At 41.7% G+C, this 24,076-nt stretch overlaps 3 protein-coding genes across 4 annotated transcripts; 2 read left to right on the top strand and 1 right to left on the bottom strand.

The window, feature by feature from the left end:
- Positions 1 to 434: 434 nt before the first annotated feature.
- Positions 435 to 5,722, bottom strand: MRPL32 (mitochondrial ribosomal protein L32). The gene is given in 4 exon segments (XM_027815306.2): positions 435 to 4,294; positions 4,297 to 4,455; positions 5,043 to 5,224; positions 5,487 to 5,722. Coding segments are annotated over 4 exon segments (561 nt in total). The 5' UTR covers positions 5,611 to 5,722; the 3' UTR covers positions 435 to 4,198.
- A 190-nt stretch (positions 5,723 to 5,912) lies between these two features.
- On the top strand, positions 5,913 to 12,284 carry PSMA2 (proteasome 20S subunit alpha 2). Its single transcript, XM_055708775.1, has 8 exons — positions 5,913 to 6,030; positions 8,315 to 8,391; positions 9,013 to 9,145; positions 9,566 to 9,688; positions 10,076 to 10,157; positions 11,244 to 11,317; positions 11,752 to 11,809; positions 11,892 to 12,284. Exons 1-8 carry the CDS (start codon positions 5,990 to 5,992, stop codon positions 12,006 to 12,008), a joined length of 705 nt encoding a protein of 234 aa, XP_055564750.1. The 5' UTR covers positions 5,913 to 5,989; the 3' UTR covers positions 12,009 to 12,284.
- A 1,957-nt stretch (positions 12,285 to 14,241) lies between these two features.
- Positions 14,242 to 18,329, top strand: C4H7orf25 (chromosome 4 C7orf25 homolog). 2 transcript variants are annotated; one of them, XM_027815283.2, is made up of 2 exons: positions 14,242 to 14,452; positions 16,747 to 18,329. In XM_027815283.2, exon 2 carries the CDS (start codon positions 16,763 to 16,765, stop codon positions 18,029 to 18,031), a length of 1,269 nt encoding a protein of 422 aa, XP_027671084.1. In that variant the 5' UTR covers positions 14,242 to 14,452; positions 16,747 to 16,762; the 3' UTR covers positions 18,032 to 18,329. The 2 variants fall into 2 exon arrangements, with proteins under 2 accessions (XP_027671084.1, XP_055564749.1); XM_055708774.1 differs by lacking the exon at positions 14,242 to 14,452 and adding an exon at positions 14,500 to 14,664.
- The last annotated feature ends 5,747 nt before the right edge of the window (positions 18,330 to 24,076 follow it).

The following is a 24,076-nucleotide window of genomic DNA, read 5'->3' on the forward strand; positions in this document are numbered from 1 at the left end:
CATTCAATATTAAATGAATCCTATACCCTTTCTTCTAAATATGTATATTGTCCTCAACCAGGGGAAACTGATATATAGGATATTTGAAAGGAATTAAAGTATCAACTGATTAGACTCAACTTACTATATCAATTAAATGCAATCTTACTTTTCAGCTGTAAACCCAACCCAGCTGGTAACCAGCAGCAGTTTCACAGGTACATGCTCTGCATTAAAGAGATATATACTTGCACACATCCATATGTCCAGGGTTTCAGTACATTGGACCAAATTCTGCCTTGAATTATACTCCACCAACTTCAACAGAATTTCCAGAGTAAACAAAACTAGATCCATCACTGCTGCATAGCATACTTTATTCTCATTCCTTTCATTAATTTTCCTCCCATTTGGCCCCATTCTTAAAGTCCTTGGCAGGTAAAGAGTTAGGCCAATTATTTGGAAACAACTTTTATTTACTGATCCTCATTCGCTGTATAAATTACATAATGCAATCATGTCAAGTAAAAGAAGGATTTTTGCTAATATCTTATTTAAATACTAATTAAGAAGTAAGTTCTAAAGATGTATCTTTAGATACACTTTTATCACTGGTGCACTTGCAAAACATTTAAAAACTTTTATGGGGCACACAATCTTCTATTCCCTTCCGAGCAACTAATATTCATTTAGACACCACATTGGTCTTCTTTCCTTTCCACTTTGTGCCTGCTGTTTGCAAATTGATCCTTATGACTACAAATCCAAGGCAGTTACACATTGAAATTCATTGGAATGCCGCCAGACCTATTATTTGCAGGACTTTCTAGCTGCATAAATAAAATGTCAACTACCTGAATATACCAGGCATACCAAGCAGCATAGAAAGCCATCTGTAAAACAGATGTAAAAAGAGCTCCACTATCTTATTAGGGAAAAATGATAGGTACAAGTGCAGTTTCAAGTAATTGACCCAGCAAAGAGCAGAAGTGCATAAATATACAGAAAAGCCAGCACATAAGTTCTTAATATAGATCTGATTAAATTTAGCTGGGACAATGAATTACAATAGATTAGTTTATGTCCATAACAAGTGTAATATTTTTCTTTGTACTTTGCAAATTCGGTCTTTCTGCAGATTTTTGCTTACACAGGTGCAAATTCCTTGAATCTGACACTGTTTCCCATCTCACTAGTGATCTTTGCCTTTTGCTTTGCACCCACCAGAAAGCTATACTCCTCTGCCATCTAGTGCTTTAAAGAAGTATATTTTATATGAACTAACAGCTCTTGCTGGCATAGCGTGTTCAATAAGAATACATGAGGGCTGTGCAGAAACCCTTTATTAAAATTTCCTTGCTAAATGGGAGATTAAAGAGAAACTTAGTTTATCAGCCTCTATGGATATCATAATTGATCACCACCAGAGATCACCTCTATCACCGCAGATATTAGTAGAATACAAAATCGTTTAGCAACTGGCATTCTTGTGTTTTATGATGTTACATAATCTTCCTGGATCTTTCTAAAATATAAAATAAATTAATTTTTACATAAGATCATTATAGAAGAAAAGCATAATCAAATATAACGTGTATTTAATCATATGAAATTTTCAGACAAAACAGAATGGCTTTTTCAACTACTAGCAGCTTCCCAATGTATCAAAGTGAAGTTCCCAAGGTATGCCTTGGGATACTTTTTGTTTTTAAACAAACATACTTTTTGTTTTAAAATGGATTTTGGAGTATAGCACTTGTAACAACTAGCGTGCTTTTTGTTACCTTTACTTTACATTGTTTCAAAAGTGTATGTTTATATATTATCACTGTTGCAATCTGTACTTCTTTCAAAATTACACATAAACATTGTTTATTTCAAGTAACAGAGCATGCCACATATTGTAGAGGAATTCTGGACTTAACTATTATTTGTTAATAAAACGAAGCTATGAAAGTCAGCTTTCCTTTTCTTTTGAAAGGAACGTCATTCCCACTAAACTGTTCTGACTCTCATTGAAGATAATTCCTTTCTCAAAAAATTAACTGGTACTAGAACTGCACATACAAATCTTCAATATTTGTCAGTTCTAATTTTTCTTTTAGTGATCACAAATACCAGATATTTTACTTCCCCCCAGCCCCAATTACTCAGAAACCATTATGAAACATTACCAAGCATCTCCTTTTGTCCAGATTGCACAACTGCAGTACTAACATAAGCACTATGGCTGTCAAATGAATCATTACTTAACTGTGACCTGGCAAGTATCTTAAAATTTCTAGTGTTGACACAACCTAACTTCACTCATGTTTCATAAGAACTCTATTTGTAAAGCATCTTCATTGCTTCACTGATCCTGTAACTCGGTAAACTAATGCAATATACTACCAATTATAATTATTACTCCATTAGCAGAAAGCACATGTCCTCTCTCATAGAGAAAAATAATTTTCTTCTTTTCTTTAAATAATACTTCTGTTTTACTGAGAAATTAATTTATGACTCTCAACATCCCAGACTAATTTAGATTATTTCTCTACAGAACCTTTGTCAAAAAAAAACCCCAACAAACAACTAAGACAGTAAGGTGTAACTGGTCCTATGATATATGGACAATGAAACAAAAAAACCCCACCTCTCCCTGAAATACAGACACACCTTTCCCTCTGGAAAAAATATCTGCCTTATTGCTTGGCTAACCTCACCTCCAACATGTCACTCTCATGCCATGCAGCTGTCAAAAGTAAGCTTTCCACTCCGCATCCTGCTTGCCACCTTTTTTTGGCTTCAGTTCTGAACAAGTGTAAAACAGATACAACTGGAATAAATCCTGGTTTGGACAAATCAAAAGAGCTTATATTGTTTGCTTGGACACTATCAATTAAATGGCATCAATTTACACTTAGCAGCTTTCATTGTTCCTTTAGACTACAGAAGAAATGTAACATCTCCACTAACATCTATTCCCACCAGTTATGTTTCAGAACATGGAATCCAGAGCAAGCAACACAGAAGTGCATCATTAAAGCACACACAAGCCCCATCCTTGAGCAGGCATAATTGGCTCACCCACATACAAACAAAGGCTATTCCAGAAAGTGTGTTCCTGTGTCCTTCACTTTCATGTTCCCATTCACAGTGCCACTTTTTGGACCCTCACACAAGCCAAGCTACAGGGAGGTACCCACTAAACACCAAGCTGTAGAAAGCCAGGGATCAGTTCTCTGTAAGCATAGCTCCCCAAACAAGGCCAGCACAAGGAGCAGATACACTCAAGTGCCTAAGAGACACAGAGGCAACATAGCCAGGGTTAGGGGCACGCTTGCATTTTTTGGCAGGAAATAGCTGAGCCATAATATCCAACAGTACTGTTTATGTATGTAAGTCCCAACCTAAAATTCAAAACAGTCTTAAATGCAACAGTGAAAATCCCCAGCTAGATGCTGTAACCATACCACTGAAGTACCAATGGACATTAGAGGGCACAGCTGCCCTCTTTCTGCAGAAGACTGAAGACACGCAGGAACTGCTCACTGTTCTTTGCAGTTTTCCAAGCACACACAGACCACCCAGACTACTTAATGGCAATGGCTGCGAAGGATCAGCTTTGACTCTTCTCAAATCTACAGATTTTCCATCCAAAATTTTGATTTGCTACTTTGCCCAAGAAACCAAGGGCACTTTGAAGGGAGAAATCCAGGCAGATTCTGTAAGAGCCACGGAAATAACCAGACAACTGTATCTTTCCTTGTAAATATCTTTTGTATCTAATCCATATTGGGTTTGAACTTTATTCCCCCTCTCCCAAAAAGCAGCAGCCAAAATCAGAAAGCAGGCTTCCTTAAACTTAACATACCTTTTTCCCCTTTTTCCTTTGTTTTCCCTTTGTTACAGAAGTGTTATTCACACCTAAAACCAGCATAGAACCATTAGCATACAAATTACTCAGTGTACTGTATGCAGAAGTCCAAACCCAATGCAGAACCTGATTTCTCTTCAACTGTTGGCGGCTATGATGTATCACTGAGACGTAATTCCCACTGCATGCTATAGAAACAACACCTGACGGCAAATTTCTATGGCATGACATGATTTCAAGCAGGCTTTCCAAAAGTTCATAGGGTTTCTGTATCAACACTGAATGAGGAAAACATTCTTTAAAATCATGATCTTTCCTGCTGTGGCAACTGGTTTTGTTAGCATTAGGTCTATAGCATTAATTTTGAACAAACCAAGACAGATGCTTCCTGGCTCTTTCAACGATCCGCTTGCCTTCATCTTTTTCTGTGGGCTTTTCTCCATCATAAAGGACTCTGTTGTCTCTACAGTTGGAGCACTAAATGGTCCTCATTCCTTTTTACACATTTCCAGCCGTATCTGTTGAGTTTCTTCTTTGACCTTTGCATAACAGTAGCCACACAGGACATGTTTCTGTTTCAAGTTTCCACACTCAGGACAAACATCTATGTTCCTCTAAAAAAAGACAGTGGAAAGAGGAAATTATGTAATTTGAACAATGGAAATGAAAGACACAGGGAACAATCACAAACTACTAAAAATGTTAAATGAAATACGAGAAAAATTCAATTGTCTTTTCAAAATGTATTCTTCCTTGTAAAATATATTTTCTGTAATGTATTGCTATGCCAAATGCTTACTACTAAAAATAGCCTATGAAGTCAATACCTAAATCATTATGCCTAATCTGGAAGAATAAAGACCTAACAACTCAGATGCACAGAAAGTACAGAACTTTTCCATTTATACTAGCTGTTTAGCTAAAATTCACATGTTGTTGGCTTACACCTGAACTGTCACTGTTTATTTAACCACAGACCACTGTCACGCATGATGAACGTACCTGTTACAAAGTATTCTGACGATTACAATGTCTCTTAAGTTTATTTATAAACAAATTCCAGAAAGCTTTTTCTGTTCAGTATTGATCACTGTAAGATGAACAATGATTAGCATAAATCTTACTCCAGCATGCTTACTTGCCATTAAGAAAATTACTTGCAGTGAGTAAGGTGGCAAGCCTGCAGAAATTTGGTGATTACCTTTACTTTTATAAGCTTAGGGGTGTTTCTTCACCTGCAGCGATTCACTTCAATGGTGTGCCGCGACTTTGGCGCCGCCATCCACAAGATGCTATCCAACAGGCTTGGCGCCTCATTACTTTCACTGGTGTCATTTACCGGTTGTGGAAGAAAAGCTGGAGCTTGGAGAGCTAGTGCTGGTCCTGAAGGAAAAAGAAAAGCTAATTCATTACAGGCAAGCCCCATTTTCGCCTGCAACCGCGGAAATAAGACACAGATGCAACTGACACTCCCAAAGTGAGGAGGTAAGAGCAGCCAGCGACGCTTCCCACCCTATCCCCTCACTATCCCCAGGGCGTGTGCTTTCCTGCTCCAGCCCCCCTGCCTCAGCCGTTAAACGGTAAAGATGAGTCCCGTGGCCCCGACACCGCCCTCCTTCAGACGAGAGAACAGGCCGATACCTACCCCAGGGCGGGCTCTGGCTCCTGCAGAAACTCGGCAAGAGGCCATGTTCCAGCTGTCCCCAGCAGCGCTGAAGGAGACCACGAAGCCGCGGCAGGGGAGAAAAAAACATCACCTGAACCACCATAGCCCCTCAGAGCACCGCCAAAGCCTCAGAGGAGCACTGAGCATGCGCACCTGTCGCTGAGCCTTCTGGGAAACCGCGAGCCCGGCGCTCCTCGCAGCGCTGCAGGGACGCGGACCGGGACTTCAAGTCCCAGCATGCCCCTCGCTGCCAGGAGGGCACGGCAGCGCAGGGGCACACCGAGGACTTCAACTCCCAGCATGCCTCACTGCATGCCTCTTGGCCAATCGCGCCCCTTGCTGGCCCGGCGCCGTTCCAGGCATGCTCCGCCGTTCGCCACCTTCTCGCCAATCAGCGGACGAGCTGTGTCCTCGTGCCGGAAGCGGGGGGAGCGGCTGCGCCTCCGCAACGGGGGCGGGAGCGGGGAGCAGAGCCTTCTAAAATGGCGGAGCGCGGCTACAGCTTCTCCCTCACTACGTTCAGGTACGCGGGGCGGCGGGAGAAAGCTGTAGGCCCGGGCTCTCGGCGGGCGGGCAGGCTGGCGGGGGAGGGCGGCGCACAGCCTCCGTGTGGAGCGCTTTCCGGCGGTGGGGCGGGACGGAGCGGGGACTTTGCAGAGTCATCGTGGAGCCGGGCCTGCGAGCGTGGGGGGCCGCGGGGCTTGGGCGTGGGGAAAGCGGTGGGGAGCGGGCGGCTTCGCCTGAGGGGGGCATGCACCTTCCAGGGGGCTTCGTGAGCTGAACGGTCGCGGGCGCAAGTGGGGGCAGGGGCTGGAGTTGAGGTGAGAGTGCCGGGCCCGCCTCATCTCCACCGCTGACTTCGGGCCCAAGTGCGGCTGCTGCTCGTTGCTGTAAGTCACAGTCACTGTGGGGCAGCCTCAGGTCGGTCCCCTCACTGGTGGCGCCTGGTGCTTGGTGAAACAGTTTAGGGAACTTAGGGTTCCCTCCCCTCCCATGCTTTAGGCTGGGTCATAATTCTGAGCTAATTGGAAGTGCGTGGTGGTAGCTGAGCTATGGTATTTTGAGAGCTTGCTTCAGAATACACCTTGCAGACATGGGAATGAAAGAAGCCTACAGATGAGTTTTAACTAATTTATTTCCCTTCCTGCTGCCCTTTGCAGGCAGTGCTCACCTTGCACTTTATCTTGTGCACAGCCTGCATGTGGGATGATTGCACGCACAGAATGAATATGCTACTGGAGTGGTACCTATTGAAGTGTTGCTCTAATACATATGCTTAAGATTAATTCAGAGAAAAATACTTTCCATTCTTTTTTTGACTAACTATTAAGCTATCCAGAATTACATTATAGCTATACATAGAAAAACTGAATGCAAGAATCTTTGTGCTGTTTTAGGTAAAGCGTCCCCTTAATCTCAGAGGAGAGTAACGCTCTGTAATTGCGAAGTAGATTACAAAAGGCTTGTTGATGTTAAGCAATTGAAGCAGTGCACAATCTAAAATGAGGAAAAGAATCTTCTTAGTGGATGGATGCAGCTGAACACACTGCTTTACTTACATGGGTTGAATTCATTTGTTCTTGGAAATGGTTTCCTAAGGGAGTTACAAACATTTTGTACTGTATGGAAACAGTACGTGCTCTGAAACATGAAACCATTTGATTTTATACTCACATGGAAGAGAATACACTTCTTTATGCTTTCCCTCATTCACCTGTTCCTTGTACTAATAATTATTTATTTTAGCTTGTACTTACTTTTAAAATATTTTGCTGATGTTTTGTATATTTTAATTACTGGCATAGAAAACTATGGCTATGGTTTGTTAGTGTTTTGTAGCAGAGAAGATAGAATTAATACTTTGTCACCTTTATACACTGTTTATTCAGTAATATAAATATTCAGTGTATAAGTAACTATACTAATTGATTATTGCTTGCTTGCTTTTTTCTAACTCTTCTAAGCACTGAATTATGTAACTTTCTATTTTACTTCTGCACCTATTAACAGCAGTGTCTCAAATACAGCCCGGAGAATAGATCCCACTTGCAAAATCACTTGTCCAGTGAATACTGCTCTGTGCTGTCCTTTTCCCTGGGGATCAAGAATGGACCCCTTGATCCCCCTCATTCTGAATGAGTCAGTTTGTTAGGCTGATACTGGCTGCTCTGTTCTGATGACTCTGCACCCATTACTAGAACAACACAGATCATTAAAACAAAATGCCCGCGGATGGAACGGGAGCTGTTTCTATCTTGTGCCATTGACCTGGTCTGTGCTTATCAGGCAAAAAGAGTAGCTGTTTTCCTTGTATCTTTCAGCAGTGGGCATCACTGTCTTGAAAACTTCTGCAAATCATACCATGTGTATGTATGGTATATACCATACCAAATGTAATGCCATTTCAGTAGAAAGTCACGAGACACTTTGAAGATTTTCCCTACTGAGTGGAAAACTTGTTTAAAGTGGTGTAGTGCTGGAGAACAGACATGCCCTTCAACCTGCATCCCAGTCACTGCTCCTGATCTGAGACACATTAGCTTTCATCAGGATTGTAGGCAGGTGCTGTATGAGTATCCCAGTAGTACTGTGTGGCAGTGAGTTCTGTGCTGAACCGGTCTAGTTCCTTTAGAAACTGTTATGAATCTTCAGACTTGCAGGGTTTTAGTTGGTGGTTTGTTTTAAATCTGATTAGAATACGCTGATACTAGGTGTAAAGCAGCTTAGAGAAACAAGTTAGCATCAGAAAAGTCATGGGAAAGATTTGAGCATGTCAGAATTGTTTACTTTTGCATTTTCCTTTCTAGTCCCTCTGGAAAGCTTGTTCAGATTGAATATGCTTTAGCTGCAGTGGCTGCAGGAGCTCCATCGGTTGGGATTAAAGGTATGTTCAGAAAATAACTTCTTTAGCAAAGGATTCAGGATTCTGAGTATCGTTGGAGAGAACTAAAATAGTTTCGATGATGCACTGGGTCTTTGTTCATTTTGCCTTCTATTGCATATTTTTTTCTTTCAGTGGGTTTTCATTTGTTATAGTGGGTTTAATTTTATTTTTTTTCTTCTGCAACTCAATAAGAGGGAAGGAAGCATAGAGCTTCATGCTAGGAGAAGAGAATTGTGTGGGTGATTTTGGAGACAGTCAACTGTTAGAAGTAGACATCTTTTTTTTTTTTCTTTAATGTTCCTGTCTCTTAACTAAGTCCAACTGTGTGTCCATATATATAAAAATTACACAAAGTTAATTCAGCTGCTCAGTTATGAATATGTGCTTTAGAATCTTTAGAATGGGGTTTTGGGAGCTGTATGATTATTTAAAATTACAAACGAAGTGTTGAATGGATTCATCAAAGTATCTCTGTTTAATGTGGTTGTAAACTTGAAGGGTTTTTTAAAAAGGGAGAAGAAAAATTCTTTACAGTCAGATAAATTTATTCTGTGTTTTGAGTGCTTTCCATAATTTTAGTTTAATACTAAAAAGAATTTCAAAAATCTTGTTCCTTTCCAGCTGCAAATGGAGTGGTATTGGCAACTGAGAAGAAGCAGAAGTCTATCCTTTATGATGAAAGGAGTGTCCACAAAGTAGAACCAATTACCAAACATATAGGTTTAGTGTACAGCGGTATGGGTCCAGATTATAGGTATTACAAAATTTTGTTTGGTCACCATTTAGATACATTTTCATGCAAGAAATGTAAGAAACAGAAACAGATGGCAATTAGCTGTTTCGTTCTAAACATATGGCATAATATTATATTGTACTTCAATGTATATAAATTCCACTTTAAGTTTTTCCTTATAATTCAATACCTTGTCAAATAACCTTATATCTAAAGTGAGTAGGGAATGAACAGCAGTGTAATTCAACTGTAGTTTCAGTTTTAAGTATTTCAGAGATTACACGGTTGATAAAGATAACCCAGCACAGTCTGTGTTTTCTTACGTTGTTGTTATACCAGATATATCAACTCCTTAGGACAGTATTTATTACGAGTTTTCAGTTTGAGTTGTAACAACTAGTTGGAATTTCTTTGACATGCTAATTTTGTCTTTGTTTTTAGAGTACTTGTGCACAGAGCTCGGAAGCTGGCCCAGCAATATTATTTGGTTTATCATGAGCCCATTCCAACAGCTCAGCTAGTACAGAGAATTGCTTCTGTGATGCAGGAGTACACACAATCTGGGTATGTAGTTTTCTGAATTTTGAAGTTTCTTAGAAAGATAACATTGAAATGTAATGCATAACAACTACCTAGCGATTCCATTTTTTTGTGTCAAAGAGGCAGTTAGTTTTTCAATGGAAAGAGTGTCCACAAAAAGCAGGCCGGTGAGAGGACTGCTGGCAGCAGGTGAGATAGGGTCTTCATATCTTGCAAACACACATCAGACCAGGCAGCGTGCTTTTGGATTTGTACTGTTGGTTGCCTAGTCAGTCATTCCTGATCACAGCTCTGGGCTGGAGGGAAGGTTAATGCATCCAAAATAATTCAGTCACCTTTGGGTTTCACTGAATGAATTTCACACAACAGCTGTGTTTTTTCAGTTTGAGGTTTTTTTTTTTTTGCTTGTAGTGGTGTTCGTCCGTTTGGTGTATCACTGCTAATATGTGGCTGGAATGAAGGGCGGCCCTATTTATTTCAGTCAGATCCATCCGTAAGTATCTTACGTTTGTAAATTCTGCTGCTTTTATAAAACATCTAAATCGTTATATGTGCTCCTGAAATACTTTCTGTGTAAGAATGCAGGGCTAGAACAAAAGATCCCTTAACATCAGAAGTCAGAATGAGCCATTTCAGTAGGTGCTTGGAGCAAGCCTGGATCTGTAGGTGCCTACATGTTCCTGTCCTGTTTGAGGGATGGCATCTGTTTTTGCAGGGTATCACCACCCTTTTTCATGCCTTCCCACTTAGTTGGTAGTGCCAGTAAGAGTGGCACTGCAGGTGCAGCAGGTACCAGGAAAAAAAATTGACTGCTTATGCTGCTCAAATAGTCATTCCCTAAACTGGGTGGAAGCTATGCCAAATTCTGTTGCATTGTGAAATCTAATGCATATGCTTTAAATTAACCACTGTAATTAAATACTAAGTGACTTGCACTGCATATCTGAAAAACTATCCTTTGATGCATGTGTGAGTTGTAATACTTTACATCTGACAGAAAATGTGGTTATTGTAGTGATCATTGATAAGCTTCAGAAATTTGAATTATTACCTGGTGCTGAAATGTAAAAAGCAAAATGCAGGTGCCCTGTGTAAGGCAGCTTGATTGAGGCATAGAGCTGCTGATGGCCTTCATGCCAGAGGAAAGAATTGGTGGCTAAATAGCCTAGTAGTACCTAAGATAAATCAGATGGCTGATTTGGAGCAAGTTGTTTACAGTACTTAATCTTAAAAAAAATATAAGGGGTGAACCTGAGGAAAGATCTGACTGTGTTCATTCTCAAGGGCAAACGTACTATTTCTGTTTAAGTAATCCCAAATCAAAACTATGCTAATAACTTACTAAATTAATTTTTCAAAGTAGTGAGAGGATGAAAACAGGTGGAACCCTGTACAAATGTTTTGTGAATTTTCACAACATATGTTTCCATATCAAATTAGTCTGAATGTGATCCAAAACAGTCTCCTATATTCTCTGAACATTGTGTGTTCATAATTGCTTCCATACTTTTTACCAAGTAACTGAATACATGTCTGACCAAGTCACGCAGAACAATTCAATGGATTATTGCTTTTACAGGGAGCTTACTTTGCGTGGAAAGCAACAGCGATGGGCAAAAACTACGTCAATGGGAAAACATTCCTTGAGAAAAGGTAATATATTTGATACTTGTCGGGAAGGATACTCTGTTTTGTTCAGGTTCCATGTTAAAACTGCAAAAAAATGCACACTTTTAAAACTTTGTTCTGATAATCTTAAAATACTTAAGATAAGATGCTTCCAGTTTCTTATTTATACATGCACAGGAAATCTGTTGTATTTAAACTCAAACTTCTGTGTTTATAGAGAATTATTTCAGTGCAATAAACACTATATTAAACATACTTGCAAAAATATTGTTCTGTACAGTAGTGACACTTTTCAGATTTCAAATATGTTATTCAAATAACGTTGACTATTAATTTCACAGTGCTTACAAATAATATTTGTATAAGAAATAGAAGATTTTAGTAGTGTTTGGGTTTTTAGAAACTCCAGGTTTATTAGGATTTGGAAACATAGTTGTCCCATGAACTTCTAATTACAGATACAATGAAGATCTGGAGCTTGAAGATGCCATTCATACAGCTATCTTAACACTAAAGGTTAGCAAAATACTTGAGAAGTAAGTTCATTACTCTTATGACATCACTGATATGATTCACTGAACAGTTTTTTCTTTAATAGGAGAGCTTTGAAGGGCAAATGACAGAAGACAACATTGAAGTCGGCATCTGTAATGAAGCTGGTTTTAGGAGGCTAACTCCAACTGAGGTTAAGGACTACTTGGCTGCAATAGCCTAGTAGAAACCAGCAAGACTGTGTGATTCACACAAAGGTCTTTTTAATTTTGGCTACTTAAATGTTTTTGTTTGCAGTTTTTGCATATGTATTTGTACATGGTTTGTCTGAGAGATTTTTTTAAATATCATGGATGCAAATGCAACAGTCCTAATACATGGAATCTTATTACAGGTAATTCCCTTGATACATGGAATCTTTGTACACAAAATGCTGTACAAAATGTAAAATTATAATGACAGCTTGAAAAAGGCTAAAGAATAAAATTTGAAGGCCACAGTTCTGGGGGAAGGTGTGTCTGTGTCTCTCTAATCACAGCTTGTTTATCTGCAAAAAGCTGAGACTTCAGTATCTTTATTGTTGAGGAAACAGAATCTTCCACATACAGCCATGATAAACTCATGTTAGACCTTCTTTTAAAGAATTTAAATGTTGAGTGGACAGGATAATTTTTTCACTTTGGAATATTGTTTAAATGTTAAGTAACTTCCAAAACCGGTGTTATCTGGTGTTACAGATCATGTACTTTCACAAAGAGGCAGAACCATTTCAGTGTGACCTGTCATCTATCTACTGGAGCATCTCTGCTCTGTCTTTGTGTCTCAAGAACTTGTTTTCTACTGCATTATTTTTGTGGCCCTAGAAATCGCACTTTTCCAACCCTGAAATATTGTTAGAAATAATGGAAGTAATAACTGAAAACTAAATTTATCACAGTCAATAAAAATTCAACAGGAGTTACAAAGCAAGATGAGAATATATAATGTAATTACTTTATCCCTTGAATTGTGCTGAAGTATTTTCCAACTTGCAAGGTAACCCTAAAGGTGCAGTAATGAACAGAACACTTAATGTGTGGGTGTTTGTATCAATACATTTGTTACATGTGTAGAGTAATTCAGGCTATATTGATACACAAAACTTACTGCAAAAGAAACAGAATAAATATATGTACTATTTTCAGCAGAAATCTGTTTTTTAAAAGCAGGCTTTTAACAGTTCTACTGTTTGCTGATTTTATTTTCTTTTAAAGCAGTCAATAATGAACTGGGAGTAATAGCTGGATCACTCTGCTTGTAGTTAAGGTTAAGCAGGTATGGGAGCAGCCTGACAGGTTACATGGTAGCCAGCTGTAGTTATGTAGTTAGTCTGTAGTAAGCAGTGTATAAGCTAATTGATCTGTTCTTTTCAGTGTCTGTTGTCTGATGTTTTATGTTACCATTAGATAAGAATTTCTGACACTTGCCATAAATGAAGTTTTTTTCTTAATGTCAGAAATAAAAGCTATGTCCAAACAATGCATTAAGATACACTCCAGATCACTTTTCGAGTATTTTACTCTGAAAACCAGTTCATGCTCTGATTCTTCTAGAGAAACAGCTAGGAGTTGAAACTGGAGAATTTTATATTGCTACATCTTCAATTTAGAAAATTTATACCCATTTGTTTTTTAATGCTATATAAATATTTAAAGGAGTTTTCTATATGAGAAAATGTAGGTTATGTACTTCAGAAAATGGTTATGTCAATTGCTTAGAATAGTAACTACATTGTATCTAGTACTTAAAGGGAGCCTTTAAACTGCAAGGAACTAACTTACATCTCTTCAAAATCCTTGGGATTTAAGTAAATAGTAATTTTAATTTGGAAATGTATTTCTCACTTCAGCAGTGAGAGATACTAGTGCAATGAAGTAACAAACTGATGTTGCGGTCATTTTCAAAAAGTGCAGTTCTTTTTTTTAGCTATACGATGCTAGCTTTGTATTTTATAAAATCACTGCATGAAGTGTGGCAGGTGGGGAATAAAGCTGACAAATACAGTTCATTTATGAGAAACAACAAATTACAAAAGCTTGATTACTTCAGCTGGCCATCAAGTAGGACTTTGCCTTGTTTATCTTGTTCCTAATGCAGTCAGCTGGAAAAAGAGACACTGGTCACTTAAAGGAGGTAATGTTCTTGATTTGCATCTTGATCTGCTAGGAGGAACTCAGGGCAGGGACGCTTAAGAGAACAGAATTTCCTTGGGCTTTATTTAACTAGTAGGATCGGGATCTGGGAGCAGTATCACTATGCCATGCGGTTCATTCTTTCAGTAGGTTCCAATACGACAGAAGGAAGAAGTGCAGGTTTGTACTTGATTTGGCTACTGTCGCTTCGCAGGTGGTGTGCAGTCATCGGGACAAGCAGAGAGAGTTCCTGGCGGTAGCACCGGTGGCCAGCTGCGGCTAGGCGGAGGAAGGGGAGCCTGGCCGGGAGCAGCGCTGCAGCGGGGGGAGGCCGGAGGCCGCGGGGATGCAGTAACGCACGGCGGGCACCGGCTCGCCTTTGGCGCCGGATGGTGTCAGGGCCCGATGTTACCTGAACTTTGCGGACCCAACGCGCCGTGGTTTTTTCTGCCCAGCTGGAAGTTAAAGCCCGAGGCTGGCAGGTCTCCGGCCTCAGGTAATGTCCTTGCTCCTTAAAGGCTTGTCGGTATGAAATACACGTGTTTAGTTGAGGCCCCGCGCCGGGGAGGGCTGGGGCCGGCGCCGGCGGCGAGGCGGGTGCGGCGCTGTCCCCGCCCGGCGGCCCCGCGGGAGGTGCTGGGCCGGGCCGAACCGCGCCGGCCTGGGGCTCCTGCCGCTATTCGGGGCGCAGGTGGCCGCCGCCGGGCTGTAAGTACGGGCTGCGGGTACCGGGGAGGGAGCGGGGCTCGGGAGCGCCCGGAGAGGTGCTGGTAGCGCCCCGGGGGTGTCTGGCGAGGGGGAGTCTTGGCGGCTGGTAGCGCCCCGGGGGTGCCTGCGGAGGGGGGGCAGCCCGCCGAGTCCCGCTGCCGCCCTGCCGGGGAAGGCGTGTGGGCTGAGGGCAACGCGCCGGGGCCGGCCGCCGAGGGTCCGCCCGCATCGCCGGGACGGGCCTGGGGCAAGCGCCGAGGGCACCCTGCCCTCACCTAAGATGGCGCCGCGGCCTCCCCGGTGCCGCTCTCACGTGATGGCGGAGCGGTGGGAAGGGGCGGGGCAGCGTGCGGGTATGGGCGGGAGGGGCGGCGGTCGCCGCCGAGGGGAGGTGCGGGCCCGCGGGGTAGCGCAGGGGATGAGGGGCCGGGGCTGGGCCTGGGCCTGGGCCTGGGCCGAGGCGAGCGGGCTGGCGGGCTCCGTATAACAGCGAGCGTTTGTGTTAGGGCCTTCGTCCCTCCCCCCCTTCATCTGAAGGAGTAGTTCCTCTTCTGAGGCTTTGTGCTTGGTAGTGAGGCCCCCTCGCAGTTGTGCTGAAGTAATAGTTGGGCTTGTGGGTTTCTTCCTTACTTCCATTGAAAAACTGGAAGCAAGCTTTGTCTTGAAGACTTTTTATGTGTGTAGAAATTGAAAGTGTTGTGGTGAGAGGTGCCAAAGCAGTAACCGCGGGGTTTTACTCGTTTTACGTATAAGAGTAAACCTGTGGCGATGGTGAGGACTCTGGAGGGAAGGGCTGATGCCAGTGGCTGCCCTGACCCAGGAGAGAGCCGGTGGGACATGTTGGAAGCCGTTAGGCTGCTTAGTTGAGAAGAAGGGGGAGATCTGGGGGATGCTGGGCCTTGACCATGCCAATAGCAGTTAATGCTGACTGTATTTGATCTTGTGCTTAATGCAAGGGTATTTTCAATTGCTTGAAGCTCCAGGCTGAGGGTTTGCACAGGCAGAGCCTGTGGTAGGACACAGGCCGCATGCTGTTGCTCCTTTTCAGCCCAAGATGTGTTTGTCTTTCCCTTTAATGCCAGTTTGCTTCAACACTCAGCTTGGGACAGGATTACAGGAGCATGTGTCTGTACTTGGGAGTCAAAATTGATTCATTTCACTGCTCATAGTGGCAGTTTACCGCCTGTCATAAAAAGTGGTAATTGTCTTCTGTGTGGTATTGAATCCTATATTTTTCAAAACCAGCCCACATTCAGTTAAGTAATTCCTATCATGCTTTTCTTAGGAATGCATACTAAAGTAATATGGATGCAAAGGAATAGTCTTAACTGGATGCAACACAGGAAATTTTTAGTAGAACTAGAAAACGCAGAGGTTTCTAGATCCTCCTGGCTCTAGAATTATGAATTGTAGTCTGTTATGATGCTGTGTGTTGTTGAAACTTTGCCAGGAGGTTGTTAGGGGCTCGTTCACTGAGTTGTGCAGGGTAGGTTGGAAGCTGGAGAGGACAGATCTGTGCTGCCTGTAATTGTAAAATACAGTGGGCTTCCTCTATGCTGTGTTAAAATACTTGCTGGGAGCCAGACTTCACAGTTCTTATGTGTGCCTGTAAGCATGGTGGCTAGTTTTTATATGTTAATGGTAACTGTGGTGAGAGGGAGAGGCAAGATTTGCCTAAAGCATCAACAGGATTTCTAATTTTGCTCTGAATGGCAGCTTTTCCAAATGACCTGTGAGAGTTGCGGTCTTACTAAGTGACTAACTCGGTGAAGGGCTCACGTGTGTGTGCAAAAAGCAAAAAAATTACAAGGGGCGTGTGGAGACTTGAAAGCTGCTGTTCTCCCTTGCTGAGAACAGAGGTCTTCTGAGGCTGCAGGCTGGACCCCCAGAGGCAAAGGAAAGGAATTGAACTCTTCAGTGGAACTTGTGCTGAGGTTCCTGATGCTTGTGCTTTACAATAGTGGTAGCTATTGCACTAAATCTACTGCAAAGCTCCAGAGTATACTGTTGCAAAGACCTCTTTTGACTGTTTTTATTCTTGGTCATGCAATAACAGTTTTCTCTTTTGCTGTCACTTGGTAGGAATAATGTTTCCAACATGTCTGTGCAGTCGCTGCTTTGTGAAAGAATTGCTGTTGCCAAAGAATTGATCAAGAGAGCAGAAGCCCTTTCCAAGTCCCAGAAAAGGAAAGTGGAAGGTGGGGCAAAACTATGTGGCAAACTGAAGGCCGAATTAAACTTCTTACACAAGGTGGAGGCAGGGAAGGTGGCCATTAAAGAATCCCATCTGCAGAGTACAAACCTTACCCATCTCCAAGCCATTATTCAGTCAGCAGAGAACCTGGAGGACGTTGTCAGTGTCCTGCATGTCTTTACTTATGAGGACAGGTTTGGAGACAAACAGACACTGGTGGTAGATGTTGTTGCAAATGGAGGTCACACGTGGGTGAAGGCCATTGGTCGGAAGGCTGAGGCTCTGCATAACATCTGGTTGGGGAGAGGCCAGTATGGTGACAAAAGCATCATTGAGCAGGCAGAGGACTTCCTGCAGGCAAGCCATCAGCAGCCAGTGGAGTACAGCAATCCCCACATAATCTTTGCATTCTACAACAGCGTGTCCAGTCCTATGGCAGAGAGACTCAAGGAGATGGGAATATCTGTGCGAGGAGACGTTGTTGCTGTGAATTCACTGGCAGAGCCATCTACAGAAAACAAGCACCTTAGTGCCAGTGAATCAGATGAAGAAGGCCCTGAACTCCTGCAGGTGACCAGAGTAGACCGGGAGAATCTAGTGGCTAGCATTGCTTTTCCAACCCAGATCAAAGTAAACACGTGCAGTAGAGTTAACTTGGACATCACTACCTTAATAACCTATGTCTCTGCTCTGAGCTATGGTGGCTGCTACTTCATCTTCAAAGAAAAAGTGTTAACGGAGCAAGCAGCCCAGGAGAGGAAGGAGAGAGTCCTGCCTCAGCTGGAGGAGTTCATGGAGGGGAAAGAGCTCTTCGCCTGTGAATCTGCTGTCAGAGATTTTCAGTCCATCTTAGAAACACTGGGAGGACCTGGGGAGAAAGAGCGAGCTGCATTGCTTATTAAAAGAATTAATGTGGTGCCAGATCAGCCGTCTGACCGTGCCTTAGGACTAGTGGCTAGTTCAAAAATCAACAGCCGTTCTCTAACCATTTTTGGGACAGGAGACACTTTAAAAGCCATCACCATGACTGCAAACAGTGGTTTTGTGAGGGCAGCGGCTAACCAAGGTGTCAGGTTCAGTGTTTTTGTCCATCAGCCACGAGCATTGACAGAAAGCAAAGAATCTGTTGCCACACCTTTACCAAAGAGCTGCCCACCTGATAATGGACTGTAAGTCATTAAATGAGTTAGTCATTGAAATATTGCAGATGCTGCAGTGGAGGCATTGGAGAAATGAAAGAATCATAACAATACATTTTTGGGTGTGTATCAGTGAAAGCAGTAACTGTAGCAGCGGGAGGGCTCCTCAAGGGATTTGCAATAGCTTTACTTAATCCTTGGGTGGTTTTTTTTTTTGTTCAGCTGGCCATTAATTTATTCAGTAAGGTAATAAGATTTCAGAGAAAATTGTTAACTGGCTTGCAGTATATTAATTGTATCCATCCTGATTAAAAAAGTTCATTTAAAGCACAGTTGCTGTTGTGCCCTTGTCATTTTTGTCTTTTCCAAGAGATTAATTTCAGCACCTTAGAAGGGCTTCAGTGGAACTTAAATCTTTCTTTCACCAGTCCTATTCAACTGAATTGTTTGTTACCTTGTGTACAGACCTGTACCTCTTTGGGTATGCTGTTTTGTGAAGACGTGACTAGTAGCCGTGAATAGAAACCAAATTAAACCTTCCTTCTTTTACTGAAAGGAACCTCTGTGTACACCATGTTACGCTGTTACAACAGCTTTGAAATACCTGGAGAAAGCAGTTGAAATCAGAGTTTATTGGCACTAATATGTTGTGACTCTTGGGTGAAACTGGACAGCTGGCAGTAGCAGGCCAAGGAGGCAAACCTGCTTCCCTGTTCTCTTAGCAAGTGCAAAGTCTTGCTGGGTGCAAAACCTGTCTTGAGGCTTCGAGTAACAGAATCCTTCTGAACTGAGCCAGCATCCAGGTAGTTTTTGATATTAGTGAGCCCTCTGCGAAGGACTCATTGTGTAACTTGAATTTGGCTTGGTTGCTTGAGGATTACCTGAAACAGCCTCACAGAGGTCCTTTAGTGTTGGCATGGCGGTGGAGGAGGTTTGTGGGGCAGATTGTTAAATGGTAGTTTGCCCTATAGTAGAGAGAAGGTTTTTCACTGTTGTTGTAATTGCTGGTTTTACTTAAAAGTGTAGAATAATTTTTTTATTATTATTCACCCCCACAGGAGAGAGTTGCTGTTTTAGAAGTCTTTCTAATGTTTTCCTTTATGCTGTCATGATAGCACTTGCTATTTGATGTTAATTTGCATCAGGTTCCTAGTGGAAAATACTGAGGTGTCAGTGAACCTCTTGGCCCTGAGTGATATATTTTATCAGGTCAGTGAAAGAGATACCCACTGAATGTGTTATAGGCTGTTGTTCAAAAGGATAGCATCATTGTGCAGTTTATAGTTCAAGCAAAGAATGTTCTCCTGCCTCTTGCCACGCTGCTCTAAATTTCTTCCTGTAGTAGAAAGTAATTGTGGTGCTGCCCTTAGCTATAGTCTCTACCTATTTCTTTCTGTCTCCGGTACTCTGGTACACTCGACCGGTGTAAAGATACTGGCATGCCAGCAAAACCACTTTGCATGCCTCTTTCAGCTGAGTAAGCTTAACTCCAAGGAGCAAAAGCATACTTTTTGTTGGTATAACCTTTGCTCTGCTCTGTTCCTACTATGCCTGTAAGTTAACCTGTTAGGAGTTAACCAATATCCTCATGCTGCCTGTCTTTACTTGTAACTGTTTACAATGCAGAGGGCAGTCTGCTCTTCACCTGGCCCTCGTTTCTGCTAGTCACTGAGGTGGTTCATGGGGTTTGTTAATGTGGGTGGAACTGGATTTTGGTTTTTGCTGCTTCAGCATCCAGTCTTCTACCTGCCAGTTTCACAGTTCTCCCTTGGTGAGCTGTTCTAACAAAACCATCTAGCTATTTCCTACAGTCTTGACACAGTGTAACAAAACCTCATGGCAGGATACATCCCCCACTGTATCCATTAATTTTTCTGAAAGTTCTGAAGGGAAAAGGGGCCAACATAATGAAACAAAATAACTAATAAGTTGTCTGTGCTACAGAAACACAAGTCTGCCTTCGTAGTTAACAGTGCAAGCTCCGTCATACAGGAGCTTAGGGAGATAATTGCTTTATCGTGGCACGATGGATTTACCAGACCACAACCACAGATGTTGGTGAAATGTTACAGTGCTATAAACAGCTGGAAGGAGAGGTGCCTTTCATTTCTGCCATGAGAGCTCTTACTCTGGACATCACCCTGGGCACTTGTGTGATGTCTTTCCTTTGTGGTAGGTGTGGAAATACAGGTGGGAGAAGCTGTGGAGAATAAGAATGAAGTGTGTCTCTCAAAACTGTGTGTGTCTGGTACCAGAAGTCCTGAAGGAAGGTACAAGAAACCACCTAGTGAATAATTTATGAACAAACAACCTGGGTGAGAGGAGTCCTTTTTGTTTGCAATGCAGAGCTTTAAAAGCTGAGGTCCCAACAGGCAGCTTACTATTCATCACTGATTAAGCTGTTTTACAGTCTTACAGAACATACTTCAAGGTAAGTGCATGGTAACAGTGCACTTATGCATTGTAATTCATTATGGCCTTTTAAGAACTAATCCTTTGTATTTAGGCTACTTTTAATTTGCTTGCAGCCTTTCTGCCCCGATAAGGGTTTTGAACGAGTAAATAGGAGAGAGCTGCTTCCTGCTACAACTCTGAGACTGTATCCCATTCAGTCCTCTTGAATAGCCTCTTGGGCACCCTCTAAAGAGGTTTCCCCAATCCAAGGATGAGGGGGCAGTGACCTGCGCTCTGACATGGTAGATGACCCAGAGAAAGGAGTGAAAAGCAAGTGACTTGTGTTTGCGTAGATTAGAAGTGAGTGAGCTCCACTTGCTGTATTTCTTCACTCCTGCTGCTGCAGAGCCAGCTGACTTGTTTTGTGTGACCATTAAGTGCTACTCTGTTTAAAAGCCTCTGTATCTGGAGCCATCATGTGATAATTTTTTTCATTACCAGTCATTTATGCCCAACACAGTATTAATTATTTAATCCATTTTCTTTCTTTTACTGATTTCTATGACCAAATAAGTGATATTTTAGGAATACAAAACTCTAGAAATTATCTCCATGCCAGTGTGCACCTTGAGAGGTTTTTTATGTGTCTCCCTGTTGCAATAAAAGTTCAGAACGTGGATTTTTATTTTTTAATGAAAAAGGTATTTTTACCTACAATGGTTTTCTGGCTTATTGGTCAAACAGGAGTGCAATGCTGACAGAGTGTAAGAATTGCTTGATAAGATGAAACCTGAAACTGAATGCTGACTTGGAACCAAAATGTGTTTTAATTGTCATATCTGGTGGCTTTTGTATTTTCTTCTAAGATATTGGTGATCTACATATATAAACCAGTGTTCTGGTTTGGTGCATTTAGAGCTTCTATTTAATTTCACAAATGGGGGATAAGACATGGGACTTCCCTTATTTATGACTTTACAAATGAGTAATCAGAAGATACCTAATTATGTTTGAAATTAAGTTGAAAAAAAAAAAACCAAACCCAACACTGCTTATCCTTTCTTTCCAGTATCACACAACTGCTTTGTCTACACCGCTCCAGGCACTCAGGGATAGGGACATCTCCCTTGCTGCTGTGGTTTTTTGTTTGGTTTTTTTTTCCCCATGGAATTTGTCAGCATGATGTTCTTTGGCAAAGATGGATTCCCAAACTGTTTTGGAGAACCTTGTTCTTCTGGCACTTTCTATTTTATGTTACCTCTGTAGGGTTCCATGGTCTCCTGAGGACAGCCAGCATTGCTTTTCTGTGCAGCGCTCAGCCTGTTCTCTGCTCCAACAGTAAGATTACCAAACAAGGAACGTTGCGATTGATGTCAGGCAGTACAAAGTACTGGCATTGTATATGAGAAATCAATAGGTAAGTTAAGCAGTAAATACATTTGTGTGTCTAATTTAGCTTCTACGGTTTTGTCAGAAAAAGGTTGTGTTTCAAACTGTTCCCCTCACCTGGTGATGCCTTCAGCAGACTTAAAAGCAGTCTGCTGAATTCTTCTGGAGCTTGTCTGAAAACTTTCACAACCCCGTTCCTAGTTCCTGAAAACTGAATGTAGGCTTGGTTGCAACAAAAATAAATCTAGAAAACACAAACATCAGTTGTTCTAAATAACTTTGGAGGAGACTTCGAAAAAAATACCCTAAAATCTTTTTTTGTTAAAGTGGTGCGAGGAAAGGGTTTACAATGACAGAGCATGTAGTTGCAATGACATTTTTTATTTCAGGTTATCATGCAAGCAAAACAGCACAGGTCACCTGTTACCTAATCAACCTGGTAAAGTAAGCAAGAGTTAGATTGGATTCTTGACCTGCAGGCTGTGGTTACAGTTTTTCTGCAAGCTGTGGTTTTAGGAACTGCTCTGCCATCCAGCTTGCTGCGGGCACTGTCTATGTGTTCTTTTATGGTGAAATCAGCTCTGTAGGTACATGTGGCTGTTGCTTTTCCATCAAGTTTTAATGTTGCAGTTCATTCTGGAGTAAAAACAGAGAAAGTGAATGTAGAACTACTACTTCGAGTGACAGAACTGCTTGGAATTCTGGCTTTGGAGCTTTGCAAATTGTTTCCTATGAACACCATGGAAATTAAGATTGTTCCTACATTCTATCACACCCCTCCTCAAGCCTTCGTTGTTCAGAAAGTCCTTCTGTCCATTTAAAAGATCCTTACTTATAATGTCTTATATTAACATTTCTTTAAAAAAATCACAAAGAAAAACCAATTCCCCCAAACCAAACCAACCAAATAAAATAAAAAACAGGCAAAAGAATTAACAACATCTGATAATGAAGCTGTGTCCCTTTATCCATTAATGAGGCTGAGTGCACGATAAAGCAGCTCACTGTGGTAATAAGAAACATGGAGACACAGGGCACAGAAGTTTACACTGCAGTGTAGGTACCAAAATCCAGGGGCTAGAGAAGCAAGTAGCATGAGTGCTTGATAGTATTTTTTTTTTTTTTTCTGAGGTTCATCACCTCCATTTACTGAAGTATTTGAGGTCTTAACACTGCCCTGGTGCTAACAGTAGTGAAGGTGATGGAATTATGGAATTTCTTGAGCTTATTGTAAACTGCCATAGCATTTCCTTGCATTGGTGGTAGTAATGCTGACTAATTTAAGACATTGCTCCATTTTCTGAAATCACACTGGACGTAGTATTATGATTTCCAGTTTCCCTAGCACAGACATAGTCCTAAATACAGTCAGTAAGTGGGAGAATCGAAGCAAAAACATTTCAAAGGAAATGTTTACAAGGTGAAACACTCTCAAAAGATGAGGCAGCTGATGTGAACATGAGTGAATGAATATGGAAGGTTAAGTCGATGTCAGATTGTCCTGCTAGCCAGACTAGAATCATGGCAAAATTGGCAAAGGTGGGGGAAAAGTAATTTTTTGGCATATCCTCTTCCATGCTGTGTGCCCTGCTGTGAGCTCTGGAGAAGTACTGATAGCTCTAAGGGACAACGAGTAGAGCCTTTGAATGTGGCACTGTTCAAAATGAGATCTTTGGGTGAGGTATCGCACAACCTCCTTGCAGGTGAGAGCTCCTTATAGACGGATGATATGACAGACCCTCTGCTGCTTTGCAGGCACTGAATTTCTGACGACTCTTCAGGTTTTTCTTCTGTAGGGGTTAATTTGGCCCATCTTTATGGAGATGAGGTTTACCAGAGTGAAATGTCACTGAGGCAGACCACAGGCCTTCATAACAATTAAACTCTACCATATAAATCTGGTTTGGTTTTGATTTTTGTTTGTTTGTTGTTTTGGTTGGTTGTTTGTTTTTTTTTTTTCCTACAACAAGAATGCACATTATAAGACAGCATTAATTAAATCCACAAGAAAAACCTCTTTCATGGAGAGGGGGGGTGCGACCCCCTTACTTCACATACAGCTGGAAAGTCATTTATCCATAATAACACTGTTCATCTTAAGGAGTCTCAACTTCCTTTCCATTACTAGCCATTTATTTATGTTTTTGGAAGGAGGAGAGGAGCAGAAGATGGCTAGATCTCTGTCATGTCAGAGAGCCTACCAGACACAGACTATAAGGAAAAGAAATATTTTTTACATTATGCCTCATGAGTGCAGGAAAGGTAGGGGCACTGGAGTAACAAAATTAGGATAGCA

The sequence above is a fragment of the Falco cherrug genome, chromosome 4 (assembly GCF_023634085.1).
Source record: "Falco cherrug isolate bFalChe1 chromosome 4, bFalChe1.pri, whole genome shotgun sequence".
NCBI classification, from domain to species: Eukaryota; Metazoa; Chordata; class Aves; order Falconiformes; family Falconidae; genus Falco; species Falco cherrug.